Here is a 27,710-nt window from a genome sequence, read left to right as displayed (position 1 = left end):
ATTCAAAAAATATGACCGTTAAAGGAAATATGACCCAGTTACACCAGTGGTACCATCATAGATACGGTCTCAAGCACTTTATAGTTTTGTTTCTAATATCCTGGGAGACTCAAAACGTAGAACTCACTACTGCCTTTGTGGTAAATGTGTTATCTCCTTGCCTTTGACTCTGATTTTAATTAACACCGAAGACCATTGTAAAGACAGCACTTATGAAACACATTTAAAAGATACCAAGCTCTAACTTTCATTCAAACACATACTGTACGTAATTGGATGCCGGCTGCTGCACAGAGTTCAAGCAATAAACTCGGTCATCTTTCAGTTCAGTTAAACCATGCAGGTGCCACGTCTATATTTTCTCCACATGGGAACACGTCCACTGTGAGTGAACTCGGAACATTATGAGAGTATTTGGTCTCAATAACAAATAATAATAGCGATACAAAACATGTCACCATAAGGGATTTGCATGGATAGACAGCAGCCTAGTGTATTCACTCATGCAAATATGTACTCGTGCATGACTGCTAAAACAGACTAACATGCAATGCTCCTCTTGTGTATAAGCCCCAACATTCACACACACACACACATGCACACTGGTTTCCATGACTTCAGAGGACATTGCATTGACTTACATTCATTTTCTAGAGGCCTAATTATTACCCTGACCTTAACCTTGACCTTAACCTTGACCTTAACCTTGACCTAACTTCAAATGTAATAATTTACATTACGGGGACTTCATTTGTGTCCCCATAAGGAAGACATGTCCCCATAATGTGACTGTGTGCACAGATGTAGGTCCTCACAACATAAGGAATACACACAAACACACGCGCTGCACCAGCATCTCCATTAAAGTCATTTTTTTTCAACTTTTCAACTATCCAGTATTATTAGTATATATATATATATATATATATTAATGTGTGTATATATATATCTATCTATCTATATATCTATATATATATATATATATATATACATATATATATATATATACGCATCACTGGATAGTATCGGTCACTAAAATTCAGCAGCTTGGTACAAATGACCAGTTTATAATGCTTATGAGGGTTTTTTTTTTGGCAGAAATACACATACTACCCACAAGAAGTGTATCATTGCTTCAAAATAAAACTTGCTTGTTTTTCTATGCCCTAGGATTTGATTTTTATATGTATTTTAAGCAAGGGTTATGTTTTAAGAAAGTCCACCATCTTGTGCATTGTTTCCAATGCACAAAATAACTAAATAACAAGTCTTCGGTCTCACCATTAGATGTCACCAATTCTTATACATTGGACCTTTTAAAAAAAACTTCATTTGATTGGCAACACTGTTAGGACGTCCTGTGGCATTAGAGCATGACTCCCCAGCTGCTTGTCAGCCGAACAATTTATCCATTCTTGAGACACAAGGAAAGACTGAAGTGGAGTTCTTGGAGTTTAACATAAACAACCAGCATCTACCACTACCATGTCCCTCTCTAAGGACCTACATGCTTGTATTCCATTTCAAATGTGCACAGTTACAGTCTATTCTTACCAGTTCTGTCCATGTGCCTTTATAACCTGTTTATCTGTTCAGTGTTACTGACCAGAGAAGATTTAACTTGTCCAATCAACACCATGTATAATGTAGCTTCTACCAAGACCCGATCAGTGACTGTTTTTTATAGAAAATGCATATTGAAGGAGAATAAATAAAACACTTTTTTTTTTTTTTACCATATATGTTAACTTAACCTCACTGGTGGTGATTTCAATATACTAAGCTTGAAAAATACAGACATGGAATCACTGGACAATCAACGAGATCATGTCTCATTCATTTTTTTATGAAATGATATGAGGATTATTGCATCCTTACAACAGATTTTATATATATATATATATATATATATATATATATATAATATTTGCTTTACATTGCCCAATTTGCCTTTAAAATAATAATAATAATATGTATATTACAATGAATGAGATATGGATGAATATAAAGATCTGCTTTGCCTTTGCAGTGAAGTAAATAATGAATGTCCTGCTAGAGGCAGAAATCCAACTCTGAACCAAAAATGTGTGTGATCCAAAAAAAGATCCTTTAATCACACATGCATACACTCAGATAATGAGGTATGAGGTATGACGTATGCACACTACACACACGCATGCACACACGCACGCATGCACGCACACGGATTCAGTTGTACTGAAGTCTATTCCTGTGTCCGACAGCTTCATGCATTATTGGCTGCTTTTCTCTGAGCCAATCAGCACATGGCTGTTCATTTTGCTGCAGTGGGAGAGAAGAATAAGAGGGCACAAACAAATGACTAAAAAGGAAAAATAAGTGTGTGTGTGTGTGTGTTGAGGGTTGAGGGTGATGGGGGGGGAAGGTGGATGAGGATCAGACCACTTACTACAGTGACGTGAATTTGTTAACTGTACGTCAAAGAGGAGAGCTGTGTCACTGCGCGCTGGACCAATAAGAGGCAGAGAAATGGGGCCACCTCTGACATCATTGCTGGCACGAGATGAGAATTGCCTGCATGAGGGTGCTCTCCACTGTGGACTATAGACAGACGGTGTGAGGCGGCATACAGTAATACACCCTGTACGCATTCTGTTTTATAATCCACCTTTAGGCTTTTGTTTAATTTCTCACAAACACAAAATCATCCACAGCAGATGCTGCTCAGCATGAGAGTCTGTGTGGTCATAAAATGTCTTCTCTGTACCCGGATCCATAATATTCAAATTCATAGGGAATTATTTTTGCATATTGTGCAAAGGACTGTCCTTTGTTTTACAAAGGAATATTTACATTGTGCATTTTCCCCTTTGAACGCTTCTGATATCCAAACGAGGGGAAAATACACATGAATAGTCAATTAACAACAACAAAAAAACACTATAATGAATACTACAATTTTAATGGTCAATGAATCTATAATCTTCATATTTAAATGTCATCGTTGACATCAAATCCTATTTAATACTGCACTTACCACGTACCTACTTTTACACTAATACGTGTGTTATTAATAATGCTAAATACATCGATTGTGTAATGTACGTAGAATCATTATGTCATTGTCAAATAATAATTGTAAGTACAGTACATGAAATCAAAGGGAACCAATTGTTATTCTCACTGTATATTTATGAGAATCCCACACATTATGTGTACGTGTTTAACAATTAACACATTATTCAAGAAGAGTATAATATCAGATATACCACTATACAAATCTAGATATAGAGCGGAACAGAATTGAAGATTTTGACTCTGCTGAGTTATGAAAGTACAACACAATCTCTTATATTCGACGCATTATTAGATTCAGTTTGTTAACACGAGTTCAGTTTCACCTTCATGACCTCTGATCCCCTGGTACATATGCGAGCCTGTATGCAATGCAAATCTGCACGCATGAACGTGTTTACATACAAGAGTCATGAATATGAATGCACGTGTCCACACACTTCTGGCGGAGATGAATCAATAGTTGGTGATGGTAAAAGTTTATTGATCCCAGACTGAGGCGCGTATGGAGACGTGTTTCCATTACTGACAATGTGTAATGACTTTAAAGTCATTATGCAGGAACCACTCGTGTGTTAATCCCTACTGTCAGTGAGTAAACTCAGATATAAATGCTGCACTGGATATCTTTGTGTACAGATATCCAAACACACACTGACGACACACTGGCACTAGCACACAACATCTGGTTATTACGGTAGTGGGAGTGGGAAGAACACCTGTACATAGTTTCCATTTTTTGGTCTGTTTTTGGACATTGAGAGACAAAGAAACATTGAGAGTATATGTTTTATACTGTTTAAATTTCAAATGTAGCCCTTTTCAGCGTTTTTCTAAATAAACCTTTGTGTATTTCTTTATTTTAAATTGTTTAAACAGCATTTTAGCATGACTTATGATAAAATAAACAGGTTAGGTGTTAAAGCGTTAAATCATTTATCATCATTTATTAGTGATATTCTTACAGTAAGAGTCAGGAACACAAATATCAGGAAACGAAGTGAGTGAACCATATCTTGACATCCTTCCCCGTGTGTTGTTATTATTGGGGCCTCTGTTTTGGTTGCCAGTCTAAAACAGTTGCATTTGAATACCGCAGCAAATGCCAGACCCTGTGTTTACACGTGCTCCGTTCAAACATGGTTGTTTACTGTGTTCCTACATGACGAGCATGTACCAACACTCCCCATGATATTCAGGACCTGATGTTATGAACTGGTCGGCATGTAACTGTGCACTTCATAAACTTGATATTCTCCATCACTCTGCGATCTGTTTCGTTAGAAAAGCCTTTTCCAAGACACAACCCTGCCCTCTATATTCCTCTGTCAACTGCATAATTACACCCGCCATAATATCCACTGATTCAAAAAATCTTCTTGGTCTGTCAATTGTTGTTGTCTACAACACCTGTTCTTCTCACTTCTGTTGGAAGTAGCCAAAACAAATATTGCACTTGGTCTAACAATCTCCAAATAACACTCAAATTCATGGACAAATGTATCCCCAAGTCACCTTTTTAGGACCTCAATTATACATTATACATTTTGACTGACACATGCAACTGTTTCCTGACACACTAGATACCTTCACCACTGATTGTCAGCTGCTAATATTTGTTGTCATATGTTGCCTTCAATATGTCTTTGATTGTATATCAGTGGTGAATGTGTGGTAAATGTTGTTTGTTTTCAGCCCTCCATTCCCTTCCCTTTTGACAGGCCGCCATTGTAAATAAGAAATTGTTCTTATGGACTTGTCTGATTAAATAAAGGTAAAATAAAATAAAATAAAATAAAATAAAATAAAATAAAATAAAATAAAATAAAATAAAATAAAATAAAATAAAATAAAATAAAATAAAATAAAAATAAAATAAATAAATAAAGTAAAAGTGATTTAATCTGAATGCGGTGCTGGACAGAAATGCCTGCATTTGAGCATACCCGTTACAAATCTACATGACCGCAACAATGTTACAAATGATCATCTTTTTGGGGGGAAAAATCCAAGGTTCCATAACAACATTATCAGTTGTTGTGTTTGCGGCGAGCGTTCATGGGAAGGGATCAACAAACCACCATAGGCTCAGTGTGACTCAGCAGTGAGAATAAATACAAAATAGCACAACCTCTGGGAATTGTGGGAAATTTACGATGTCATGATCGACTGCTGTGAACCAGTCGTTCCCCTCAAAGGACACTTGTGAGGCCGGGATGTGGCTAATCAGAGGGGCCGTCTGACCCGCCCAGCTAAATTCCCACATTGTTGGTGTGCTGTACAAATGACTGCAGCTTTCACTTTAAAAAAACAAAATGCAAATGCAAACACACGAAACAGCCTAAACTTGTTTGATCTGTGTACACTGTGAACGAGGAAGAGGCCTCATCACATTCGATATTGTCCTTAAAAAAAGAAACGTTTTTTTTTTATTTTTAAGCGTTTGGGAAATGAGAACATTTTCCATGGGCATGTATTTACACAAGCTGATGTGATTGTAACAGAAAAATGAGTCGACCCCTGGGATTGCGCTATACATTAATCTACTTCCTTTCTTTCCTTCTCGCCATCCCTTCCACTCGGTGTTGTTGCGAGCCCGCAGTTCCTATGGGAAGGTGTTGGGACGATAAGAAACACACAGTCTAGAAAGCAGGGAGAGGCAGGAAAGGAGTGGGGGAGTAAAGCCTTTACAGCTGTGTCTCGTGCTATTCTCTCTATTTTTGATTCCCAGATGTTTGTACAGCAAAACATGGTTTGGTGCAGCACACGTGCAAAAGTATACTCGAGGTTGCATAATGCACAGATCAGTAACTTGTTTACCAGTTAAGCTCGTCTTACTGTAAACGTATATAGCATCTAGCCATTGTGTTTTAGGTTGGTTGCATTATAGTGTAGAGCTGAGGGACCGAAGGGAATAAAAGCGAAAATTAAAAAAAAAAAAAATACAGTTTTTCACTAATGCACAAATACATGTCCTGAAACTACAGCCCTGTTTTGTCAGAACTGCACACACGCAAACCAAACCCATACAAAATACAATAAAATCAATGCTTTACCCACATGCAAATCGGTGAAGTATTCCTTTAAGTTTAGGGCATTGCTTTTTTCCAGTTTCAGTGGCAGCAACTTTCAGTTTTAGGCAGTTAGGCTGAGAATGTGCATATAATTGTAAGAGGGCTTGACATTTTTCCCTCCTTGTGTGTCATCTTTCAAATTCTGTGCATTATTGCAAAATTTAAGCACGCAAGTATGCAAGGAAAAACAGGGAGAGACATATGAGGTAATGACCTCACATGTAATACCTTTATTTGTCCGAGGTCAGAGAGTGCACTTTTGTACTTTCATTGAAAGGCACATTCTTTAAGCATTTAGTCAGTGCTGTGCCATCGTGCCAGTGGGGAGTGTTGCTCATCTACTTTGTCTTCTGTAGTTTTTTTTTTTTTGTTGTTGCTGCTGTTGTGAGGATTCAGCGCAGCAACTTTCTGGACACAAGCCCAATGTTTAACCTTGTGTCTACCTTCACCTCCTACTTTCCAAATTGTAGAGTTGCCCTGTGCGTTTGTATGTGTGTGTGTGTGTGTGTGTGTGTGTGTGTGTGTGTGTGTGTGAGAGAGAGAGAGAGAGAACTGGATGCTGCAGTATTCTTGTTCACTGTCATTTTTCTTTCTTACCGCCTAGTTATGGTGTCAACTGTTATTATGTTGTGTAGAATGTACACCACCTGCCGCACCAAACAGGCACACTGTAAATATAGTATTGTCTTTTCATGCCATGCCACTATATTCACCATAAAATGCTGATAAATCATAATTATACATTAAAATAAAAAAAAAACATGCTGTGTTACCAACTTCTTTACTGCTCAGTGTGTATGTTTTTACCACATTCTCTCAGAGAGAGGAGAAACAGAAAGGACCCTGCTTCCTTATGGTTCACATCCACAGCAAAGGAAACTCACTATAATACACATTGATGTATTGTTGTTTTGTGTGTGTGTATATATATTTATATATATATATATACTTCCCTTCCATTACATCTCTCTCCTCACCTCACTGGGTGACCACTGCTGGGTTTATGACTTTATAAATAAGGCCAATTACATGTGTTTCTGGGTACATGTGCACACTGTGAGCCAGTGTGACACTGGTACAATGGGCCATTAATGGCTCTCTCGCTGGGCTATAAGCCCATAAGGATGATGACTAAATGGAGCCAGCATTTCCCTAATGACCCTCCACCACTTTCTTGCTTTTTCCCTGTCTTCATTTAGTGAATGTATTTGTCTCAGACTTTTTTTTTTCTTCATATCAAGGGTCACTCCATCCTTTTAGGGCCATAGTAAATAATTGAACACTTACACTACGTTGACTTCTCTAATGCAAAGACGATGAGACTGCTTTCCTTTCTCATGAGACGTCTGATGTCAGATGTCTGCTATTTCTCATGGTGCAGAAAAGGACGTGGAACTATAAGAGCCAAGTGGGGTTGTCGGGAGTAGTGTTGAGCTTGTTGTTGCGTTACCGCTTGGTTCATTTGTGTCGTAGGTTGTCAGGCAGCTTGTTTCACATTAAGTGGCTCAACAGCTCCTTTTGTTTACTGCTTATGTCCACAAACCTTCACAGAACGCCGCGACAGAGCTTAAGAAACCCGCAGGCATATTGGGCTGTTACAAAAGATGTTTGCTTTTACTTGGTGCGAGCGGCTTTGCAGTGGTCACATGCTACTATACTTTTCAGACTTTCTCCAACTGTGGGAGGTTTGAACTTCTTACACATTCGCTGACTCACTGTAAAACTCTGCGGCAACTCATGCAGTTTAGTTGCATGTTTACAGCCGTAATGACACTTGCTATTGGCCTTTACTTTCATCAATGCGACAGCATCCCCGTGCACTAGGATAACACATACTGTAAGTGCTTGTTTCCAGAAAAAGGCTAATGACATCATCAAACATGGACGATGACATGAAAAAAAGTCTGTTTTTCCACTTTTACTCTGTTATCTGGAAACTAAATGAACAAAAACATCCAGCATTCAGACAGCAGTGTTATTGTCACTGTCCAGTGCAGATCATTATAAAGAACTTTAACCATTGCACTTAGAGCAATAGGAATGGTTTCTGTTTCAACGTCAGTCTACTGTCCATCAGTGGATGGTGGTGGTGACCATTGGTGGTGATGATTCGGCAGTAAGAGACCAGAATATTCCAACCTGGAAAGACTGTTTGGTCAGTCCTTCTGGCCGCTGAGCTTTATGGTTTTGTAATTGTAATAGTTCAAGTTTTAGAAATAAAATGCATGTTATCCGTACATTTCCAGATTGAAATGTTCATCCCCTTCATTTCAAATGGCTTCAAATTCCAAAATTATTTAAGATACTTTCAATGGTTGGCCTGGTATGTGCCGAACATGCTGGTCTCAAAATTTCAAAAAACGCTGATCTACTGGGAATCTCTCGAGTTTACATAGAATGGTCCGAAAAAGAGAAAAGAAAAATGCCTTGTTGTTATAGGAGGTCATAAGAGAAGTACGGTTATTTAAGTGCTATTTCACCAGAAACATGGTCGCAGAAAATAAAAAAAGGCAGTCCCTGCATACATAGAGATAACTTTGAGGCAGCATTGTGTGCAGCCATACGGGGATTTCAGGAAAAGGGTCCGCATCATAATGAATAAAGATGGATAGTGGCTCGGACCACTGGTCCACGCTGACCACAGTTCAACCAGGGGCAGCACACAGTATGGCAGGGCTGTTTGAAATGGAGTGGTTCTGTGTGGATGTGAGGTCTGGGCATAAAAACACAGCCTCCTTCACACCATATGCATTCACAATGACAGAGGCACGCTGTCGCTCTATGGAAAGATAATTATTATGGAGAGCCAGACGTTAAGCATCAGTGCCCTCGGCTGTTTCTGATCTCAGAGCAGGAGCGTTTTTTTGTAACGACGCCGCATCTTCATTTCTCTCTCACTGCTCATGCGTTCGCTTCCATGTGTGTTACTGGCTGCGTATTTACTGTGCTGGTGTTGCTCAAGCAGATGCAACGCTGCACATGTGTCATGTGTCTCCCCACGTCTGTGGAAGCACATCTTCATTGAAGGTCTCTGACAGGGGGTTGCTTCAGAGAAATGCCCGCAGGCATGTGATTTATTGTCCTCGGAAGACGTATTTATGAGTTCTATTAAAACGTCTTCTTCGTTGATAGCATCATTTTAAAGAATATATTATTACCATCATCTTGATTCACTTATTAGGTCAAAAACACAGTGGTGCAGAGGGGATTGGGCATTGGATTTAAGAGGAGTTGAACAATGGCACAAATGATCCAAGTGTGTGTGTGTTAGTGCTTGGGCTTAGTGTAAAGAAGGTGGTCAAGACGACGAGGCGAGTTTGATTCAAATCAAGCCTGGCACAATTACATTAACTTCCCTGGACCCATGCACAGGCTCTTTCTCTTTGCACTTGTTCCCTTCACCATTTTTACGTCAATATACTGACAAGGCCATAGTCTACTGGAAGCTTTATACTGACAGGTCAAAGGTTTGCATGGCTCTTTTGGCTTTTATGAAACAAAATGAGCTCCTACCAAGTCTTAAACTGTGCTGGCGACACAGACGGCTCACTATAAATAGACAGATCCATAATGTCAGTGATAGCAAAGTATCACACATCCACAAGAGCCGGTCATCTGTCAAATACCCAGTACAGAATCATCTCGTTACATGATTCATAATCAGTGACCTTTTTAAGCCTTTCATTTGACCGCTGATGCCGTAATGTCGTTTTTCACGTCGCCACTGATTTCTGCGCACTGCTGGCCGATCCACGATCAGGATCACAGCGCTTGAAATGACCTCAGGTTTGATGCTCGTACAAAAACATTTCCTGAAGAGGAATGACCAGCATCAGACGACAGACCATTGAAATTAAGAAGATATTTGGAAAAAAGTATATATATAATCATACAATCATAGTTTGATGATGAACAACTTTTTGGCTGATTTTAGTTTTTATCCCCCGAGAATATCTATGGAGGCAAATCCCACACCACAATACAGAAAGAGAGGAGCTTTGCAACTCACTGGAAATCAAAGAGGTTATAGGCCTTGACTGTGGAAATGAGGCACGTAAATACAAATATCAATGAACTTGATCTTTCCAAGACATGTTACTGATAAAAGAAACGCACGCTTTGCAGTCATTTACAACATATACACACTATTGCGAAACAAAAACACTCACAATAAGGTGAATATTGACAATTATTCTATCAGCTTCTGACAGACAGTGAAATATTATACAATAGGACAAACAACAAAAGCATTATTTATTCTAAAAAGCAAATAGGCATAAATAGTGCATTAGCATAGGGTTCAACAGCAAACAAACAACTCACACTGGATGGGCCTCTTGTTGTCTGGAGGACATACAAACACAAATTAACCCCCGTGAATTATACTGTTCTGTTCTACTTCCAAGTCCCTCCTCCTCTCTTGCCTGGTTTGTGCTCACGTTATCTAAATTTGAGATTTTTTTTTGTTTGTTTGTTTGGCCTCTCAGGAACACGCACCACACAAATGCAAAACTTTCATTTACATATTAATGGAAGACTAGGTGCGGTGTATTGCTCTTGTGTGAATATGCGTTATTAATTAAGTTATGAATGGAACTCGATGAGCAGCCGCTCGCATATTGCTCCTTATTATGATGCCAATTTGTGTGTTTGTGTGTGTGTAAATGTGTGTTTCATCCAGTTTGCAATTTGAGATGTTCCGATACGATACTGCTGTCGGTATCGGCCGATACCGAGTACCGATACCGATACCAATGTTTTAAAAAAAAATTCATACTATGCCTGCGTGTGATACTATGATATGATTATCATTGTGGTAAGGCCTTGCTCTGGTTAAACCCTTTGTAAAACATGAATGAATACAGCAAATGGAAGCCATTTATTTTTATATTTATTTTTAAATAGAACAGTATAAAAAACAGTAGTGCAACAGCAACTTAAATAAATATAGGAATAATTTTAAAATACAAATTAAAGTGCAGCCATTATGTACTAAAATAAAAAGGCATTTAAATCTTTAAATAGTGCAGTATCGTGGTATCGGATCGGTGCCTGGACTCCAGCACTCGCCGATACCGATACCAGCATTTTTGGCAGTATCGGAGGCTTTTCCGATACTGGTATCGGAATCAGAACAACTCTATTTGCAATGACAACCCCGCTCTCAGACGCTGTCCTGCTCCATCCAATTACATGGAACACAAGGAACTTGGTTCCTCTCAAATCGTTCTGTTCTCTGTGAGCAGAATTCAAACAGCTGTCATACGTTTGTACACATGAGCACACACAACAAATGCACGCACTGAACCTTTAAAGACACCTGTAGCAGAATGAATTGAATTAAAACCAGTTCACCAATGTCATTGTGTTGAATTGGCTTTCTGGTCTTGCGGATAAAACACAAGGTAAATAAAAGAAAAACATGATGTAAATATCAAATATTCAGGTGTTTCTGTTGAATGCATTGATATTTTCCACAGGCAGTCACACCTTGGATGTCTTCATCTCAAAGCACTGATGCAGTAACACCAGGTCTGTGCTGGGATTTGTAGAGCACAGTGGGATGAATAGTCCCTCTTTGTGTACGTGTGAGGTTTGTAGATCGCCGGACAAACAAACAGTGAGAGGGGGGGGGGGGGGGGGGGTCAGTCAGAGGTGGCAGATGTGAAAGGAACAAGAAAACATCTGCAAATAAAGTGGCTTCTGTCTTTTTCTCACTGTACAACACATACAGATAAGGGAGCGTTAAGCCTCGTAGTTAAGCCTGCTTCTCTTTTTCACCAGTAATCCTAAAAGAACTGCGGGCACACACACACGCTGTACATATGTTCAACCTACATACTGTACATGCATGTAAAAAATATAATGTACCATATTTGCAATAGCAAAAATAAAAGTGGTCTATCTTTTACAAAGACTGTCACTTCTTTTTCCCGTTCCCAGGCCTTTCTACCGGCTCAAAAGTGACGTAAACACACACGTCACACTCTCACACACAGGCCACTATCACAGTCTTGAAGTAGAGGGTTTTGTTTTTTTTTTGTTTTTTTTGTTTTTTATCCCTGGATTCCTGAAGGGTAAGCAGACAGCTTATCACTCTGCTGACGCAAATACATCGTGGTGCCCAGTAAAGAGACTCTTTCTAATTTGACCAGCAGGGACTGACTGGTGTAAAGGAAAGATAATGAGACTGCACACACACACATGAAAAGAAGAAAAGAAAACCATGCAGTTTCAGACTCCTCCGACTATTACGATTACAATTTCTAAATTCTACTTGACTCTTTTTCTTTGTGGTCCGTCCTCTTCCACTCCTGCAGAGTGGCCAGTGGTTTTGTTCTGCCTGGTGGCGTCTTGTGTTGCCAAACTCTTCCGATGAGACCACAATCTGGCAAAACGTGCGCCATTGTTTTCCATTTCCCCGGGACGGACTGCATGTGAGCCACCCACAGCCTTGTGCTCTTGCCATCTTCATTAATATTGATATTGGTATCAATATTAATACTAGCGGATTCTACCTCTCTTCTCTTAGCTTCTGTTACAATTCCGGCTATTTTCTACGTTTCACGTTTCTGTGATTTACTACAGTCTGTAAAATTTGACGTTTTCTGTACATGTGACACTTCTCTCCGTCCTCACTGGATGCGAGGGTCTAACGATAGATAACTGTGTGTTGTGATGTTGGGTTGTATAAAATATAAATACAAATGTTACTGCTTATTGAAAAATATTACTATTAAGTACAATAGTCGAGATGAATGATCTTGAAAAAAAATATATTTAAATAAATAAATACAAATTGTGACTTATTTCTTATGATATCACTGTTTCTGCCCTTTGCCTTTCATAAAAACCACTAAATTGTTTTGAGAAAGCTGAGGAATTTGCACCAGAAGATACACTTAAGGATCAGCGTGTATTTTTTTTTCCCATTTTCCTACCCCCACATGCAAAAACAAACTCCCTGTTCAAGGTGCAGCACAAGTCTTGTGAGCTCATATGTCCACATGTTTTTCAGTGACATCTGTGGGGAATCACCAATTTGGTGTGCATTGTTTACAGCAGTGAGTCATTTGTCCTTGGAATACAAGGCTCCCGTCGCTCAACGTTGGCATGTGCCTGCTGCACCCGAAACAGTGAAGTGCCGTAGGCGCACAAAGAGAGTTTCCTCCTCTGAGATGGAAGGGGTCAAAGCAGCACGTACAAATTACATTTCTGGTGGTTAGCAAAACACGGCAGGGCAGAGGGGAGAGCGCCCGTGTCGTTGCTGCACAGACGTGGGACACAGCACCCCATATTCACAGAGGCACACGTACATATGTGCATACAGTGTGTGTACGTGCGCACACACAGGGCAGCAGAGCCTGTGTTCTCCTTTAACAGTACAGTCAGTCTGTGGTCTCATAAACAAATAGCCAATGACGTCTCTCCGTGTGTCAGAACATGATGGATAGTTTTATGTGCCATTATCCAAAAAGGTTATGACAACAGAAATATATCCAGCGGTGTCTAAAAAGCAGAAGTGTGCTCAAGAACAAATACCGCAGCACAAGGCTGTAAAACTGTACACATGTGTTATGTGTATAAGTTGGCCAGAAACCAAAGGCAGTGACATGCTCGGGGGTTGGTTTACAATCTTGCAGCCACAAAATAAAAAAACGCAGCGATGTGTCAGTGAAACGCTGCAATACGGTAACGTGCATGCATACGTTTGAGCGTGTGTGCGTTTGTTGACTACAGCTGAAGAGAAGAGAAGAGAAGAGAAGAGAAGAGAAGAGAAGAGAAGAGAAGAGAAGAGAAGAGAAGAGAAGAGAAGAGAAGAGAGTCTCTGTGCAAACCTCATGAATGCAGACTAACAGACAAACTTTTTAAATATTAACAAATGTCAGTGCAAACCATAGTCAAATTTACTTCATATGACACTGAGGCAGCCTATCAGCTCCACATTACTCTCTCTGCTTGGCAGGATAGCAAACAGAGAACACAAACGTTCCCTCAGTCAGGTCTGATAGTTATGCTTGACTGAGCCAGTATTCAGATTAGAGTTGCAGCATGATAGTTATGAGGGTTCATGCTGACTAAGAAGGAGCAATGCCAGAGCAATGAAACTTGGCATGCATTAAATTCCTCCTTTCGTGATACTAACTGCATTGTTTCCTTACAGATAATATAGACTTTGAAAATGAGTATTAGAGACATTTCGTCTAGTGTTTTTTTTCTTTCTTTTTATTGTTTATCTAAAAACTAGGGAAAGCTCCTTAGTGAGTTTTATTTTGTATAAATAAAACAGAACATATTGTGACCCAACTGCATATACTCTGTATGGATATACAAGATAAACCCATGCCTATATGTGCATCTGTATGATCATGTCAATCAGCTCTAATAAATTTACTATAATATCCAGCTGGTTTTCTTGAATGTTTCCTAATGCAACATGACGGATGAACTATGTGGACTACAGGGGAGACGATGTTGAAAAATACACCAAATTTGTTCAAATTCAACCATTGCAGCATGGTCAGCCTATGAACTTTCCACCTCAGTATTGTTCACGATGACCAAACAGAAGAGGAACAGGCAGAATAATAACAGCGACAACAATACAATCACCAACAGTCACATGCTGCAGCTTTAATACGGGGCCAAGGAGCAACCCTTCTTTAGCCTCTACAGTTCAAAACTTCAAAACTTTGTTCTGACCCACTGTGGGTGACAGTTCTACATCACAAAATGTGTACCACTGGTTCAGACTGTACAGCAACAGCGCTCATGTGCAGCACATCTAACACAGCCTCTTATATTCCAGACACATTACATACACGAGCCTGTGGGAACATTTTGTGAAGTTAAGTCGTCATGGACATAAAACATGATGACAGCGAGTGTACACTGTCAGGATGTACAAGTGCGCTTGTGTAAGCAGCCATAGATAACCTGATGAGGGACAACCATGAGAGTCTCTCACTCACTCACTCACACACACACACTCCTCATTACAACTGGAGGCGTGTGTCTGGACAACGTCTCTGAGGGCAAAGGGCATAGAATGCTATTATCACGGCCACCTTTGCCACAATATGATTTATATTGTGTTCATAGTGTGATGTACAGCAATGACGGGACTCCATGCTAAGGTGGAAACAGCGCAGGCAGGAAATCTGAGTGCACCTGTGGGTTGACATACACTATACTGAACCACATCACAGATTTGCTCCAGAGTTGCTGACTGACATTCAAACATTCAAGACGTAATCGACATTGATATGTTTCAGTAGAGGGCCACAGCACAGTTGGTGTAGTGGTTAGCACTCTCGCCTTTGCAGCAAGAAGACCCAGGTTCGAGATCCCGTCAGAACAGGGGTTTTTCTGCATGGAGTTTGCATGTTCTCCCCGAGTGTGTGTGGGTTTTCTCCGCTTCTTCTAACAGTCCTAAAACATGCAATATGGGGATTATGTCAATTGGACACTCTATATTGACCATATGTGAGAGTGAATGGTTGTTTGTCTTTATATGTGGCCCTGCAATGGGCTGGTGATGTGTCCAGGGCGTACCCCGCCTATCGCCTACGTCAGCTGAGATTGGCACAGTACCCCCTGGCGACCCTCTGGTGGAAGATAAAGTGGAATTAGATGGATGGAGACTGCTTTTGTTCACACATTTGTTCTAAGTCTTTAAAAACCAAAGCCATTAAACTGGTTTACTTGTGTAATTAAAGTCCACTATCACCACACATGTTAGTGCAAATGAATACAAGGCCACTTTTGGGATTTTATGACCCTCCGAGGATAAAAAAAACAAACCAACAACAAGAGTGACACTGGTACGGTGTTAAAACCGTAACAATACATTTTATGCAATTTATAGTGTTACATTTATATCAATAATAGTCAAGCGCCTGCTTCTCCGAGGGGGGGGCCCCAAATCAAATTCAGCTTAGGGCCCCATAAAGGCTTGGGCACATGTCTATTATGATGCATTGACTGTAACATGAGAATGATGTCCTGATTGCACTGACCCATGTTGTATAACACCAGCTGTAATAAAACATGGTTGTTGCGTTACATCATAACTCAAACTACTAATGGGTGGAATGATGATGACACGTGATACATTTCTGATGCACAGAAAAAAAAAATGGACCCAATCTATCAGACAGATGTTTTGGCAGATGTAGCCTTTTTTTTCAGAAATTTTGACTCTTACTTTCAATGATCTATTTGACTAACTGAACATGACAGAAGGAAAGAGTTAAAATGGCTCTGTGCGACTGTCACCTCCATTAAAATCCTCTCTGAAATGTAGGACAAACAGGTGAACGCTGATTACTTGTCCTCTACCATGTAATCTGCCTCACAAGAGGAAGGGGATGATGTCATTTTTTGAGGTTTTAATCCAGAAAAAACGATGGCAAGGTGATTACAAGAGCTTAATTCTGCCTGTTTTTTGTATTTGATGGCGTGCACTTTTCATTTGTAATACTTGTTTTGGGGATGATTTTCAGTACATCCATGGACATATGGTTGCATATCACCTGGATAGAGGAAAGCAACTTTAAAAGCCTTAGAAACAAATCCATTCACATCCCCTTTGTGTGACCTTACAGGCTGATGACTGATAGTGTTTAAAGTTGTGCGGTACAAGGATCATATCACATTTTGGTGCATGTGTCATATTTACACAGAGCATGCGTGTCTGTTAAATGTATCGCAGGTTGCACAACAGTGAACACGGCTGCTCCATCTTCCAGCACAAGGCAGGAAATCTTCGTGTAAACATGGCATCCATCCACATCCAGGGCAGAGTGAACTGAAGCACCGGGCAGAGCTAAAACGTGACGGAGTTTAATCACCGGAGCGGCACAGAAAAGGGGGGGATAGTGTCTGGTGGGAGGGGAGATCGTGAGTGAGTGACTTTGTGGACAAGTCGAGGTAGTGACCTAGATGTGTTTTTGGTTATTTTGTTGACAATCAATATTGGACCAACTGTGATGGGGAAGTTCTGAGCAGCAAAACAAAGAAGAAAAGTTGTGGACACAACTCGCCACTTTTTTAAAAAAAAAAAAAAAAAGTATACTCATGCCTTCTGGTTGTTTGGATTGGTAGACAGACAAGCCTCATATGTCAGCTGCGCACATGACACCGTGTATTATTGCCCCAGGTGACCAGGTATAGACTCTCACACAAGAGTTTCTTATTTTTTGCCGGACGGTCCGCGCTCGTTTTCCGCCTGACTGGTACGGCGATGGCCTTGGAGTCAGTCAGCAACAGAGGTTCATCAAGAAGCGCTCATGAAAAATATCCGCGGGCAGCATTGGAGCGCAACGGCTACGTGAGGACATGTGTCAGCCCGTTGCACCAGGACGCAGGGAGCAGCCAGTCGTGGCAGAGAGTCGCCGTGACATGGACTTGCCGAAGAGTGTCGTCTGCGTTCTGCGTTGCCTCCGTCCCCGTTATTCTCGCTCTGCTGCTCAGATTGGTCGACTGGGATGCAGGCAGCAACAGCAGCAGCAGCAGCAGCAGCGGAAATAGCAGCGGCTCCGGCTCTCGTCTTCATTTCGCAGCGGGCTGCGCTGTGGAGCTGCTGTTGACTGCGTGTCACTGCGTCCCGCCAGTTTTTACTCTCGTATGTGCCTTCTTCTGGGTCGGACTGTATCTGATTCGCTGCGGGATCCTCATCCGCACCGCGTTTTTCCTCTTGGCGGTGTGCAACTTGGGCGAAACCGCAGCGCAGTCGCTCCTGCGCGGCGCCGAGGAGCAGCAGCTGCTCTCCCTCCCCGCAACCCTGGTAGTCCTCGGCTGCCTGGGCAGCGGGGCTCTGCTGGTCGTCCGGCCGAGCCAGGGAGTGTCGATCCTGGTCCTCATTAGTGTCATCAGGTCCGTCTCCCTCGTCTCTCTGAGCAGAGTCCGGGCCAGCTGGAGACCCTACCTGGCCTACCTGCTGGGGCTGCTGGGGGTTTTACTTGCGCGGTATGCTGACCGGCTCCTGCCGGCCTCAGGGATCAGCGGGACGGGGTGCTGTGGCTCTGTGACCGGGGCGAAGGAGGAGGACATCCCTGTCTTCAAAAGGAGACGGAGGTCCAGCTCCATAGCGGCCTCGGAGATGATGGCTCTTGGTCACAACAACAGCAAGTCCCACCGCAGGACTTCGCTGCCGTGCATTCCGCGGGACCAGGTAAGACATTTCTAACTTCAGACGTGTGTGGAGCACAGTGGCTGTTTTGTTTTTGACCTTTCATCTACTGTAGGCCCGCACCACGTTTGCTTTTCTCTCCTTTTCTCTGATGGCATGCGAGACAGTTTTACGCACGGGCCGGTTGGTGTTATAGGGACTCTGTGGCTATTCCATTTTTTATAGAATTACACTTTGGGTTGTTTTGCGCTATAGGCCCGTGTCTACAGCTTATGACCCAACAATGGTCTGTAATGCAACGTGTTTTTTGTTTTATTTTTTGTTATCGCGCAAACGCTGATGTTTTCCATCACTCTGCACTGCTGTTAATTTGGCCATCACCGCCGTGCTGTCCGCTATGTTTGTGCTGCTGATAAGCAAATGGAAGGTGCACTTAGCATGCCGAGTTGTTGTGTGCTTGCAGTCGTGTGTTTTGAGTGTGCAGGGGTGTGATGTCGCGTCTAAATATTTTGAAAGCCTGTTTATCAGGGTGCTGGCCAGTGGTGTGGAGCACGTGTTCTGCAACTTTGATACAACTGTGTCCTGTAATAACCTCAACTTGTGTTGTGTGTTATCACATTAACATTTTGCAGCAAAGTCGATGGAAAGGGAAGCATGGCTGAATTGTATAAACACCCGTTGGCCACTTTATTAGGTATACCCAAATGTTTAAATGCACTTATTGTAAGTCGCTTTGGATAAAAGCGTCTGCTAAATGACATGTAATGTAATGTAATACCTTACATTTCAACTGTTTGTTCAGGCAAATGTCTCATCAGCCATTCACATGACATTCACATGACCAGAAAGGTGATTTAAGACACTTTGAATGTGACATGGTTGTTGATGCCAGAAGGGCTGGTCAGAGTATTTGTTGTTCATGTACAACCGTATCTAGGGTTTACAGAAAAAAGTCCAAAAAAACCTATATGGAAAATATCCAGTGAGCAGCAAATCTCTTTGTGAAAATGCCTCGTTAATGCCAGAGATCAGGGGACAATGGCCAGAATAGTTTAAGACGACAACTCCTAGATACAATCAAGGAAGCCAGGAAAAAAGGACATTAAAACACATTTAAAACGTGTGTAATGTTTATGTCACTGAAGTAGAAGCGTTGGGTGTCCAGTGTGCCTAATAAAGTGACCAGTGAGTGTATGTCTCTCTGTCCTTCCTCCGATGTGGCCCAGTGAGGTCCATGGTGGACACTGTTGGCTCTGATTGGGTGTTGGGGACGTTTAATCTGACTTGCGATAATTAGCTGGATGTGGCCATAAATCCATGAATGGAGTGGATGTGCTCTCGGCTGGAAACTGGCTCAATGAGCTTGAAGCACATCATTTTTTTTTTTTTTAATTACTCACACACATCCAAAAATAGTAGAGCCCAGTCATAGCTACTTGTTTTTTTTTTTGGGCGATGTTGATACCGGTCAAAAAATACTGATACCTATAGTGTTTTCTTCATATTCCTTAACATACACATAAATATCAATGTAAATATCGGCTTATAATGACCCACTGTATATATCAGTCAGGCGTTACAGAATAGCATTGATTTCAGCTTCTGAACACACGGTCTCGCGTTGAAATGTATTAATGATAAGCGTGACAATGTTCAGGATTATTATGGAGTCCACATGTCATCATCTTAGCCTTGTGTGGACAAATGTGCAGGTGTAATGATTCACGTCGCGTCAAGCTTTCACTGTGTTGCTAAAGTTATCAACAAGTTAAACAGACAAACCGCGGTACTTTCTTTGTTCTTAGTAAAAAATTTAAACCACACTGCAGACTTAGTCCTGAAAAACCTCAGGCTTAAAAACCTCCAAAGCGCTGTCACTGCTCTCCACCATGTTTTCACTGAAGTGAAACAAATCCACATTCAATTCTGCGCTAGGGAATCCAGGCCGATTCTGGACACTATCTATGTTTTATAACTATGTTTTTCAAGGATAATTTAAAGCAAATATGTCCCAATGAACTTATTTGGATACGTTGTTATGTAGATCCAGGAGGCCGACCACTGAAATAAGGTGGTATGTTAAACTGATCATCCCATCAATGAATGTCTCCTCTGCTGAAAGTGAAGCCCCTTTTCCACCTATGGTCCCAGCTCGTCTCGCCTTGCCCCACCTGGGCACGGTTTAGGTTGTGTTTCCATTACAATATAGTACCTCCTCTATGTGGGCGGAGTCATCACTGCACGGCTGCGATTGCAGGCTTTCAGCAGTGCTGTCGCTAAATACACCAGACTCCCCTGTTAAATATTGAGATTTTAGACATTTCCCTGCAAACTGTTGTTGATTAACCCACGTTTTTAGGATCGTTAAGTGATCTACAGTTGGGCTTTGTTTGGCTTGATTCTTGTCTCGGACATCTCTTCCTGTGACGACACTCTGACCAATCAGTGTCCGGCAGTCTGGCGACGTCAATTGTGTCAAGGCCGACTGTATGTGCAGTGTACAGTAGAGAGGGGATTCTCAGTGAGACGGTGAGTTTGTGTCACATCTATCCGAAAAAGGGAATTGTAGTAGCAGTAATTAAAGAGGCAGCCAATTCGCATTCAAATTTGCATTTGATTTGTGGTGTAATTTTAGTTGAAAGGGTGAAATCTCAGACGTATGTACAGCTACACAGCAGTGACTTGCCCAGTGGGGTGATGCGTCTGTTGGTTACCTTGTGTGCACCCACATATCACATTTTAGCTTTAGAAATGTGTATTTTCTATGTATTAAACAACTAATTAAACTTTCATCTAGCAGTAACAAGTAGTGGTGTAGGGGTGTTTCTAATCCTGGTAAACCTCTCTCCTGATTTAGCTTTTTATGACGAAGAAGCCTGAAATGATTGTTTCCATTTGAAGCATGTTGTGTGTTCATTCTGTGTGGGTTAAAGTGAGAAATGCAAGGCCCCATTGGAGCAGAGCACATCTCGGTGTTTGAGTGCCCTGATCTGGAATCACACTTCATTCCATCTCACAAATGATTTGAAAGTGAAGCTGATCTCACATCAGCTGTCACACTCTCAGTGCCTGGTTGTTCATTGCTAACCGGTATCTAGGGAACACTGAGTTACTGGACTATCTGAACCATTAGAACAGCTCCATTAGCCTTTCTACCCTGTCATGTCTGGAACAGAAAATGATGTGTGTCCTCGTGTGGCACTGCTGTTGTAATGTGTGGGCCCGGTCAGTAGAACGTAGAAATGGGAGAAACAGTATTGTACTTTAGGTGCCAACAACATACTTTAGGAGTTTTCAGAGATCAGGATCTATTGTGCTTTTTTAACATGGGCTTGTAAGTACATATACAATGTATACAGCATACTTTAATAAACTAATACATAATTAGTAAACAAGATAACATAGTCCTTAGTGGGTTATGGTCTGTTATACGTCTATAACATCATTATGGCCCCATTTCTAGTAACATAAAATGACATTTTTGGGGCAGGTACACCATGACTGTTGGTGTAGGTGGACAGGCAGTCGTTGAGCTCTCAATCAGGCTTCAACTCTCTTTTCAAATCATTTATTAAGTTACTTCTGGTTTTCAAAACTGGCCAAAATACTAAACTTGAGGCTCCAAAATGAAACCCATGGGTCACATTGGTTGAAAAACATACCATTCTTTGTCAGAACCCATGTGCTAAAACAGTTAGCTGCTGCAGCTGCTGCTTTAAACTAAATGTAAGAGCAAGAAGCACATCTTGTGATGCAGATCACATTTTGTTGGTCATTGTATTTTTCATGCTTTCTTGGTGAAACTGGAAGTTTTGACTGGTGATGGTATAATACAATGAGATTATTATATTAGAAGTAAAAACACTATCAGACAGTAGCATGGAGAAATGAAATTGCTGCACATTTGTGACGTACAGAATAAGATGAAGATAAATTATACATATAACAAAAACAGACACAAATGAACTAGAATTAAATGAACAAGATTCATACAGGAAGTTGTTGTGGCCGAAGCCAGTGGCTCTTATTTTAAAGGCCAGGGTGAAAGGAATTGATGATAGTTAAGAGGAGTATCATTTAAACTAGATTGTGATAGTGTAGTAACTTCCCAATAACTTTCCAATGTGTTCTTGTTAATGATAAACTCCACATTTACCACAAATGACTAAAATGTCGATATTGTAATATGCGAACATAAATATCTGAACTGGGCAGAAACGAAGAAAGCTGCGGTTGTTTTTGCGACCTGTATATCACGCACATTGATCCTGCGATGGCGATAGAGTTACGATATATAGTTCAGCCCCTACTATAGTCATATTAATTATTAGTTTGTTTAAAACGATAACTGTAATACTTACACTTACTATACATGTGTGCCCTTTTTGCATGATGTATCACAAGACATTTACCAAAAGAGTCAAACTCATTAATGACATTGTCTTTCTCTCCCAAAGTCTTTCCCTGACACAAACACACCGGGTTTTGCATGTAGAGATGATCCTGACTGTAGATACAGAAGCTCTCTGGAGTGCAGTTGTACCTGAGCGAAGTGGGGGTTTTTCATCAAGCGTCAGTTGTGCAGTATTTATGAAGCAGGCTGGTGCAGTCTGCCAAGCCAGAGGCAAGACAGACACTCTGCTCAACTGGAGGCTGGAAAATATCGCTGGCTCGGCTCCATGATTCTTTATTTTTGTTATATACAGTATGTTTTTGCTTTATTATTTTTAAGGTAATCATTTTGAACCATATTGCAGATACGAGACATTTCTTTAGCGTTGTTTTCCTCACCATCAAGTCCAAGCACTTTATTTATGTTGTACCTTACTAAAACAAGTGCTTTACGAAAAAAATAAAAAATGTTGCTAAAATAATTCATGCACTAAAAAAACCAAACATGAATGTGGCTGAAACACGGAAATGTAAAATGTTGCCACACTTTAATATATAAATAAATAAATAAACACAGCGAGAATTAAAAATATGCTCTGTAATAAAAGTGCCTGAGATTTTGACGTCAATTTGACTTGGTTGGAGGATGTTTGTTTTTCAGTGAAGGTCTCGGTGGGATGGAGATTTTGGAGGAACGGGCCTCTGCTGGTGGTTTCTGGGTCACGTGTGAAATTTTGAAAAAAAAAAAAAGGGGAGCATTCGCTCTACGATAACAACGGCCATAAATAAAACGTGTTGAAGAAGTTAGCAACATTATTCATGTCGTGCACACACTGCTGCTTTGTTTCACCGTGTCTATGAAAGTAAAAGTAGAAAGCCGTGGCTGTGTGAAGTAACCTAGTTTTCATGTAAGTGGTCATTTGGAAATAGAGGTCACGCTTGAATAAAGCAATATTGTGTTGCATAACATATTCACCATCTCATCATCATATACAGTATCAGTGTCGGGCGGGAGTTTGGGGACAGAGGGGAGGGACGGAGGGAGGGAGGGAGGCAGATTTTAAAGCAGAAACATGTGCTCGGAAATCTATTTGAGGGAAGGCCCACATTCTTTCATTGACGCACATTCATTCCCAGAGAGACACACAACCTGTTCCCTTTGCCGGAGTTACAGTATCTGACTCCGTGTGGCATCAGGCTTATTATAGCCTCCTTTGGAGAATACAGTTTTATATGTCAGCAGATGAGGTTTTAACAACGATTGGAAGGGGAAAATATATGCTGACATGCAATATAAAACCTGGGATTACATTTTTTTTTTATTATTTGTGAAATAAGATATACATTTTCCTCATTGTGCAGAATAAGTAATAGTTGGAGAGGGAGCAAGAATATAAATCAAGGTGGTAGCAGCCTTGTCAGCCTACTGTTTTAGTCATAAATCATATCAGGGGATCTTAGTGTATTTGCCGATATCCAATAATACACTTTAAAGTACACTTTAAAGTATCGACCGATACTGATATTGTGCTGATAATATCGTGCATCCCTACAAATCAGATAGTTTATGCATTTTTAGTCATGTAAATTAACGTTTTAGATTCACACATTATATTTGCACGTTTATTGCCAATGTGTGCAGTGGTTAGAATGTAAGAAATTTGTATATATATTTTAAAGTTAAGCATGACTGTACACTTACGAGATTGCCCCGAGATACTTCTTTCCACTTCCTTGTTTTTGTGGTCTGCAGTGAGTGACAGGAGGAAACTAATTATGAGCAGAGCTCAAAGGAAGTTTTAGGTCAAAGGCCCCACACCAACAGCGTAGTCCGCCACATTAAAAGCACATTAAGTTTTTGTGTACATCTATTTATGCAGTTTGTTTTACTGTTTTTTTTTTTTTTTACTGGACTAATGGCACATTTCCCCTTTACAGTTCTACAGTTCTACAGTTCTTTTTGTTTTGCTTCTCCATTAGGGAGAGTACCTGGTACCTAATACTTTTTTTAGTACCTGCGTTAGATTGCTGGCCACTGATTGGCAGGGAGCGTCATCACTGCCGAGTCATGCTAGAACTGTGTAGTGGAAAAGCGCCGTAAGTCATCTTCAAGTTGTCACTACTTGATGTTGTACAGAAAACTGTACAATCAACACGTTGGTTTTTTGTTGTGTTAAATTTAAGCAAATATCATGCAACACAAGAGACAGTCCTCACTGTTGCACACATCACACAAACAAATTACAAAGAGAGCTACTGTACTGTGTGTGTGTGTGTGTGTGTGTATTTGTTTCAGTCCCTGCAAAGCAAATACAGTTTGTCCTCTTCACACATTATGTATGTGTGGAAACAGTTGGCTGAGAACATGTGAACAAATTAACAGTGAGGTAAACAATAGCGCAGTAATGAATGAAAACTGTTTCTTTCCAGTCTTCTGTTGAGGATTTTGAGGTGTGTCTAAAACGTGGCTCGATGATGCACTGGAGCCATAGTGAGCATAGTTAGCTCCTCCTCAAACAGCAGTTTGTTGTTCACTTGTGAGTAACTGCACCTGCTCCTACACGACTGCCTTCGGTTGACTAGCTCTTGGAGATGTCATTGTCCTGAAAATGTGTGTTACCTCGATGCAACTACACAGAAAGGCTCTGACACTTTATTTAAAATTCCTAAAGGCGAGGAAATGAAGTACAGAAGAAGAAGAGAAAGAAGAACAGACTCCTGCTGTGAGGCTGACGGTAACACTGCTACAGAAAGAGAAAGAGAAAGAGAGAGAGAGAGAGCATATATTGTTTTTTAACGGATGTGCCATAAAAAAATTCAATTGACGTTTTCAGTCCACTAGTCCAGTGTGTTTGGCTCCCACACACCCTCAGCGTCTCAGAGCAGAGAATATTGCAGGATTTTACATGACATAACACCTCATTTAAAAAAAAAAAAAATAATCTTTTTTATAATTTCATATGTTTTATGACTTTATATGACATTTATGACCTCGGTATGCAACTCAAAGCAATGGTGATATGCATTTCCCCAATATCAATAAAACAAAGGTTCAGTGTGCATCAATATAATATTTATGCACTTTGCAATGACACACAATTGCCGGGAATGTTTCCTCAAATATGTGAAATGTTACTCTGTCTGGCAAGTGTTTGTTGTTTTCTGACCACGGAGAAGTCTACAAACCACAATTAACTGGTTTCACTCATCTTCTTATCTGACATTTATTGCAAAAAAATACCAATATTGACTGAACACTTTTTATAGTGATCAACAGTTTCGCCCTTTTTGTCCAGTGCTACTGACCACGGAACGTTTAAGTAACCAGGTTTGTGTCGCCTGAGGTGCAGCTGCGAAGAAAGCGCCATCGCTGCATGAGCGGAGGCTGCACCCAGCCTCAAGCAGCAGTCAGACGGCTAAAATGCGGTTGACTGAGTGAGTGTGTGTGAGAGCCAAAGAGACGGAGGGGCAATCTAGCTAGAGGGGACCTAATGAAGGAGCTACTGCATGGCATAGAGGAGAGGGAGAGGAGGGGAGAGGAGGGGAGGCAGCGAGTGTTGAAAGATTGGCTGGGGAGGGTGAGGATAAGACGGGGAGTGAGAGGAGATTTGCTGCCAAGCACAGCAGAAGTGTTGATGGTAAAAGGACAACTATCTGGTCCCTGTGTTCGGGCGCTCTGCTGCTGATCTAAACACACGGAAGCTCTGAGTCCGAGGCCTCGCACAGACTCCCACTGTCGACGCAAACGTTTGTGTACATCGCATATGGTTTGTGTGACCGCGTGTGTCTGTCTCCACATAATGTGAACGTGGCTCTATGCCATATGTTCCCACAGAAAAGAGAAGAGAGAGGCCTGAGAGTGTGATCTCCATGGCTTCCTACTAAAAGGCAGCAGCTAATAACTTAACCCGGGCTGGACACGACTGTGCACACACACACACAACTACACACTTCTCCACGACTTCAGAGGCCATTCACTGAGCACACATTCATTTCCTGGAGACCATATCGTCTTCATCTTAAAAGGTAATGAGTTATTATCCATTTTCATAAAGTAAGGTCGCCATAATGTGACTCTTTAAAGTGACTTAGGGCCCCACAAGATAAGTAATACCTAGACGACACACACATACACACACAGGTTCGCGCAGAATTCGAAGTGAGGACCCTGATAAACATAAGCCCTACCACACTACCACAACTAAATGCCTAACCCTAAGGCTAAAACCAAGTCTTAACCTTCAAAAAACCTCTTTAAGGGGTGACAGGAAGTGAGGACCAGCCAAAGTGTTCTAGTTTTTTGGTCCTCACAAAGATACCCATACAAGAACACACACACATACTTCTCTGCGAGCTGTCCACATGAGGTTTGGTGGCCTTGGACAAGGATTGCCTTGTTACTTGATTCAATGGTGTGTTTTAGCTCCAAAATATGCCTGGTGAGAGGCGGGGGGGGGAAGGGCGGGTGGTTAACCTGGGCAGCATCGACAAGCACAGTCTAGACCTGTCCATATGCCGATCCGTCTGTCAGTCAGTCTGTCTGTCTGTCTGTCTCATCAGTAAATGAAAACTTGATTTTATTGCCATGACAGTTGCCACTTTTAGCTTCGAAGAAACTCAAACAGCGTAGGTCCCGCGTTTCACAAAGTGTAAAATGTCCCGTCTCACTGAACACTGAACTCACTCAGAGAGGACAAGAGGCAATATTTATAAACAGTACTTAAGCCCTGCTTCCAGTTGCCAAGTTGTGAAGGGTACCTAGCACAGTGGTCTGGCACCTTAGGGGTGGAGAGAGACACACGGCAGGCTGCTGGTGACTGGCTGGAAGAGAATCATTACTTCCGGACGACCGCAGGAATGGAATGGGGGGGGGGAATAAACTCAAAATACACAATATTTAAGGCTGCAGTGTATTTGATGCTCAGGAACATAAATGATATTAATAACATTAATTATATGCTGCATCCTGACAAAAATACAATCAGACCTGACTGAGGGAACGTTTGTGTGTATACAGCAGCGGCGCTGGGGCGGGTGAAGGGTTAGAAGACATGAAA

The 27,710-nt window shown here is 41.2% G+C and overlaps 1 protein-coding gene across 2 annotated transcripts in view; it reads left to right on the top strand.

Moving 5' to 3' along the window:
- Positions 1-16,924: 16,924 nt before the first annotated feature.
- The window catches only part of LOC131462898 (cGMP-inhibited 3',5'-cyclic phosphodiesterase 3A-like), a 49,177-nt gene continuing 38,391 nt past the window's right edge, over positions 16,925-27,710 (top strand). Inside the window, exon 1 of one of the 2 annotated variants that reach the window (XM_058634461.1) lies at positions 16,925-18,303. In XM_058634461.1, coding sequence (XP_058490444.1) covers positions 17,374-18,303 — 930 coding nt within the window. In that variant the 5' untranslated portion in view covers positions 16,925-17,373. The remainder of the gene's footprint in view (positions 18,304-27,710) is intronic. The other variant, XM_058634462.1, reaches the window with a different exon arrangement.

The sequence above is a fragment of the Solea solea genome, chromosome 7 (genome assembly GCF_958295425.1).
Source record: "Solea solea chromosome 7, fSolSol10.1, whole genome shotgun sequence".
Taxonomy (NCBI): Eukaryota; Metazoa; Chordata; class Actinopteri; order Pleuronectiformes; family Soleidae; genus Solea; species Solea solea.
The sequence above is the reverse complement of the archived record's forward strand: the minus strand, read 5'-3'. Positions and strand labels throughout refer to the sequence as shown.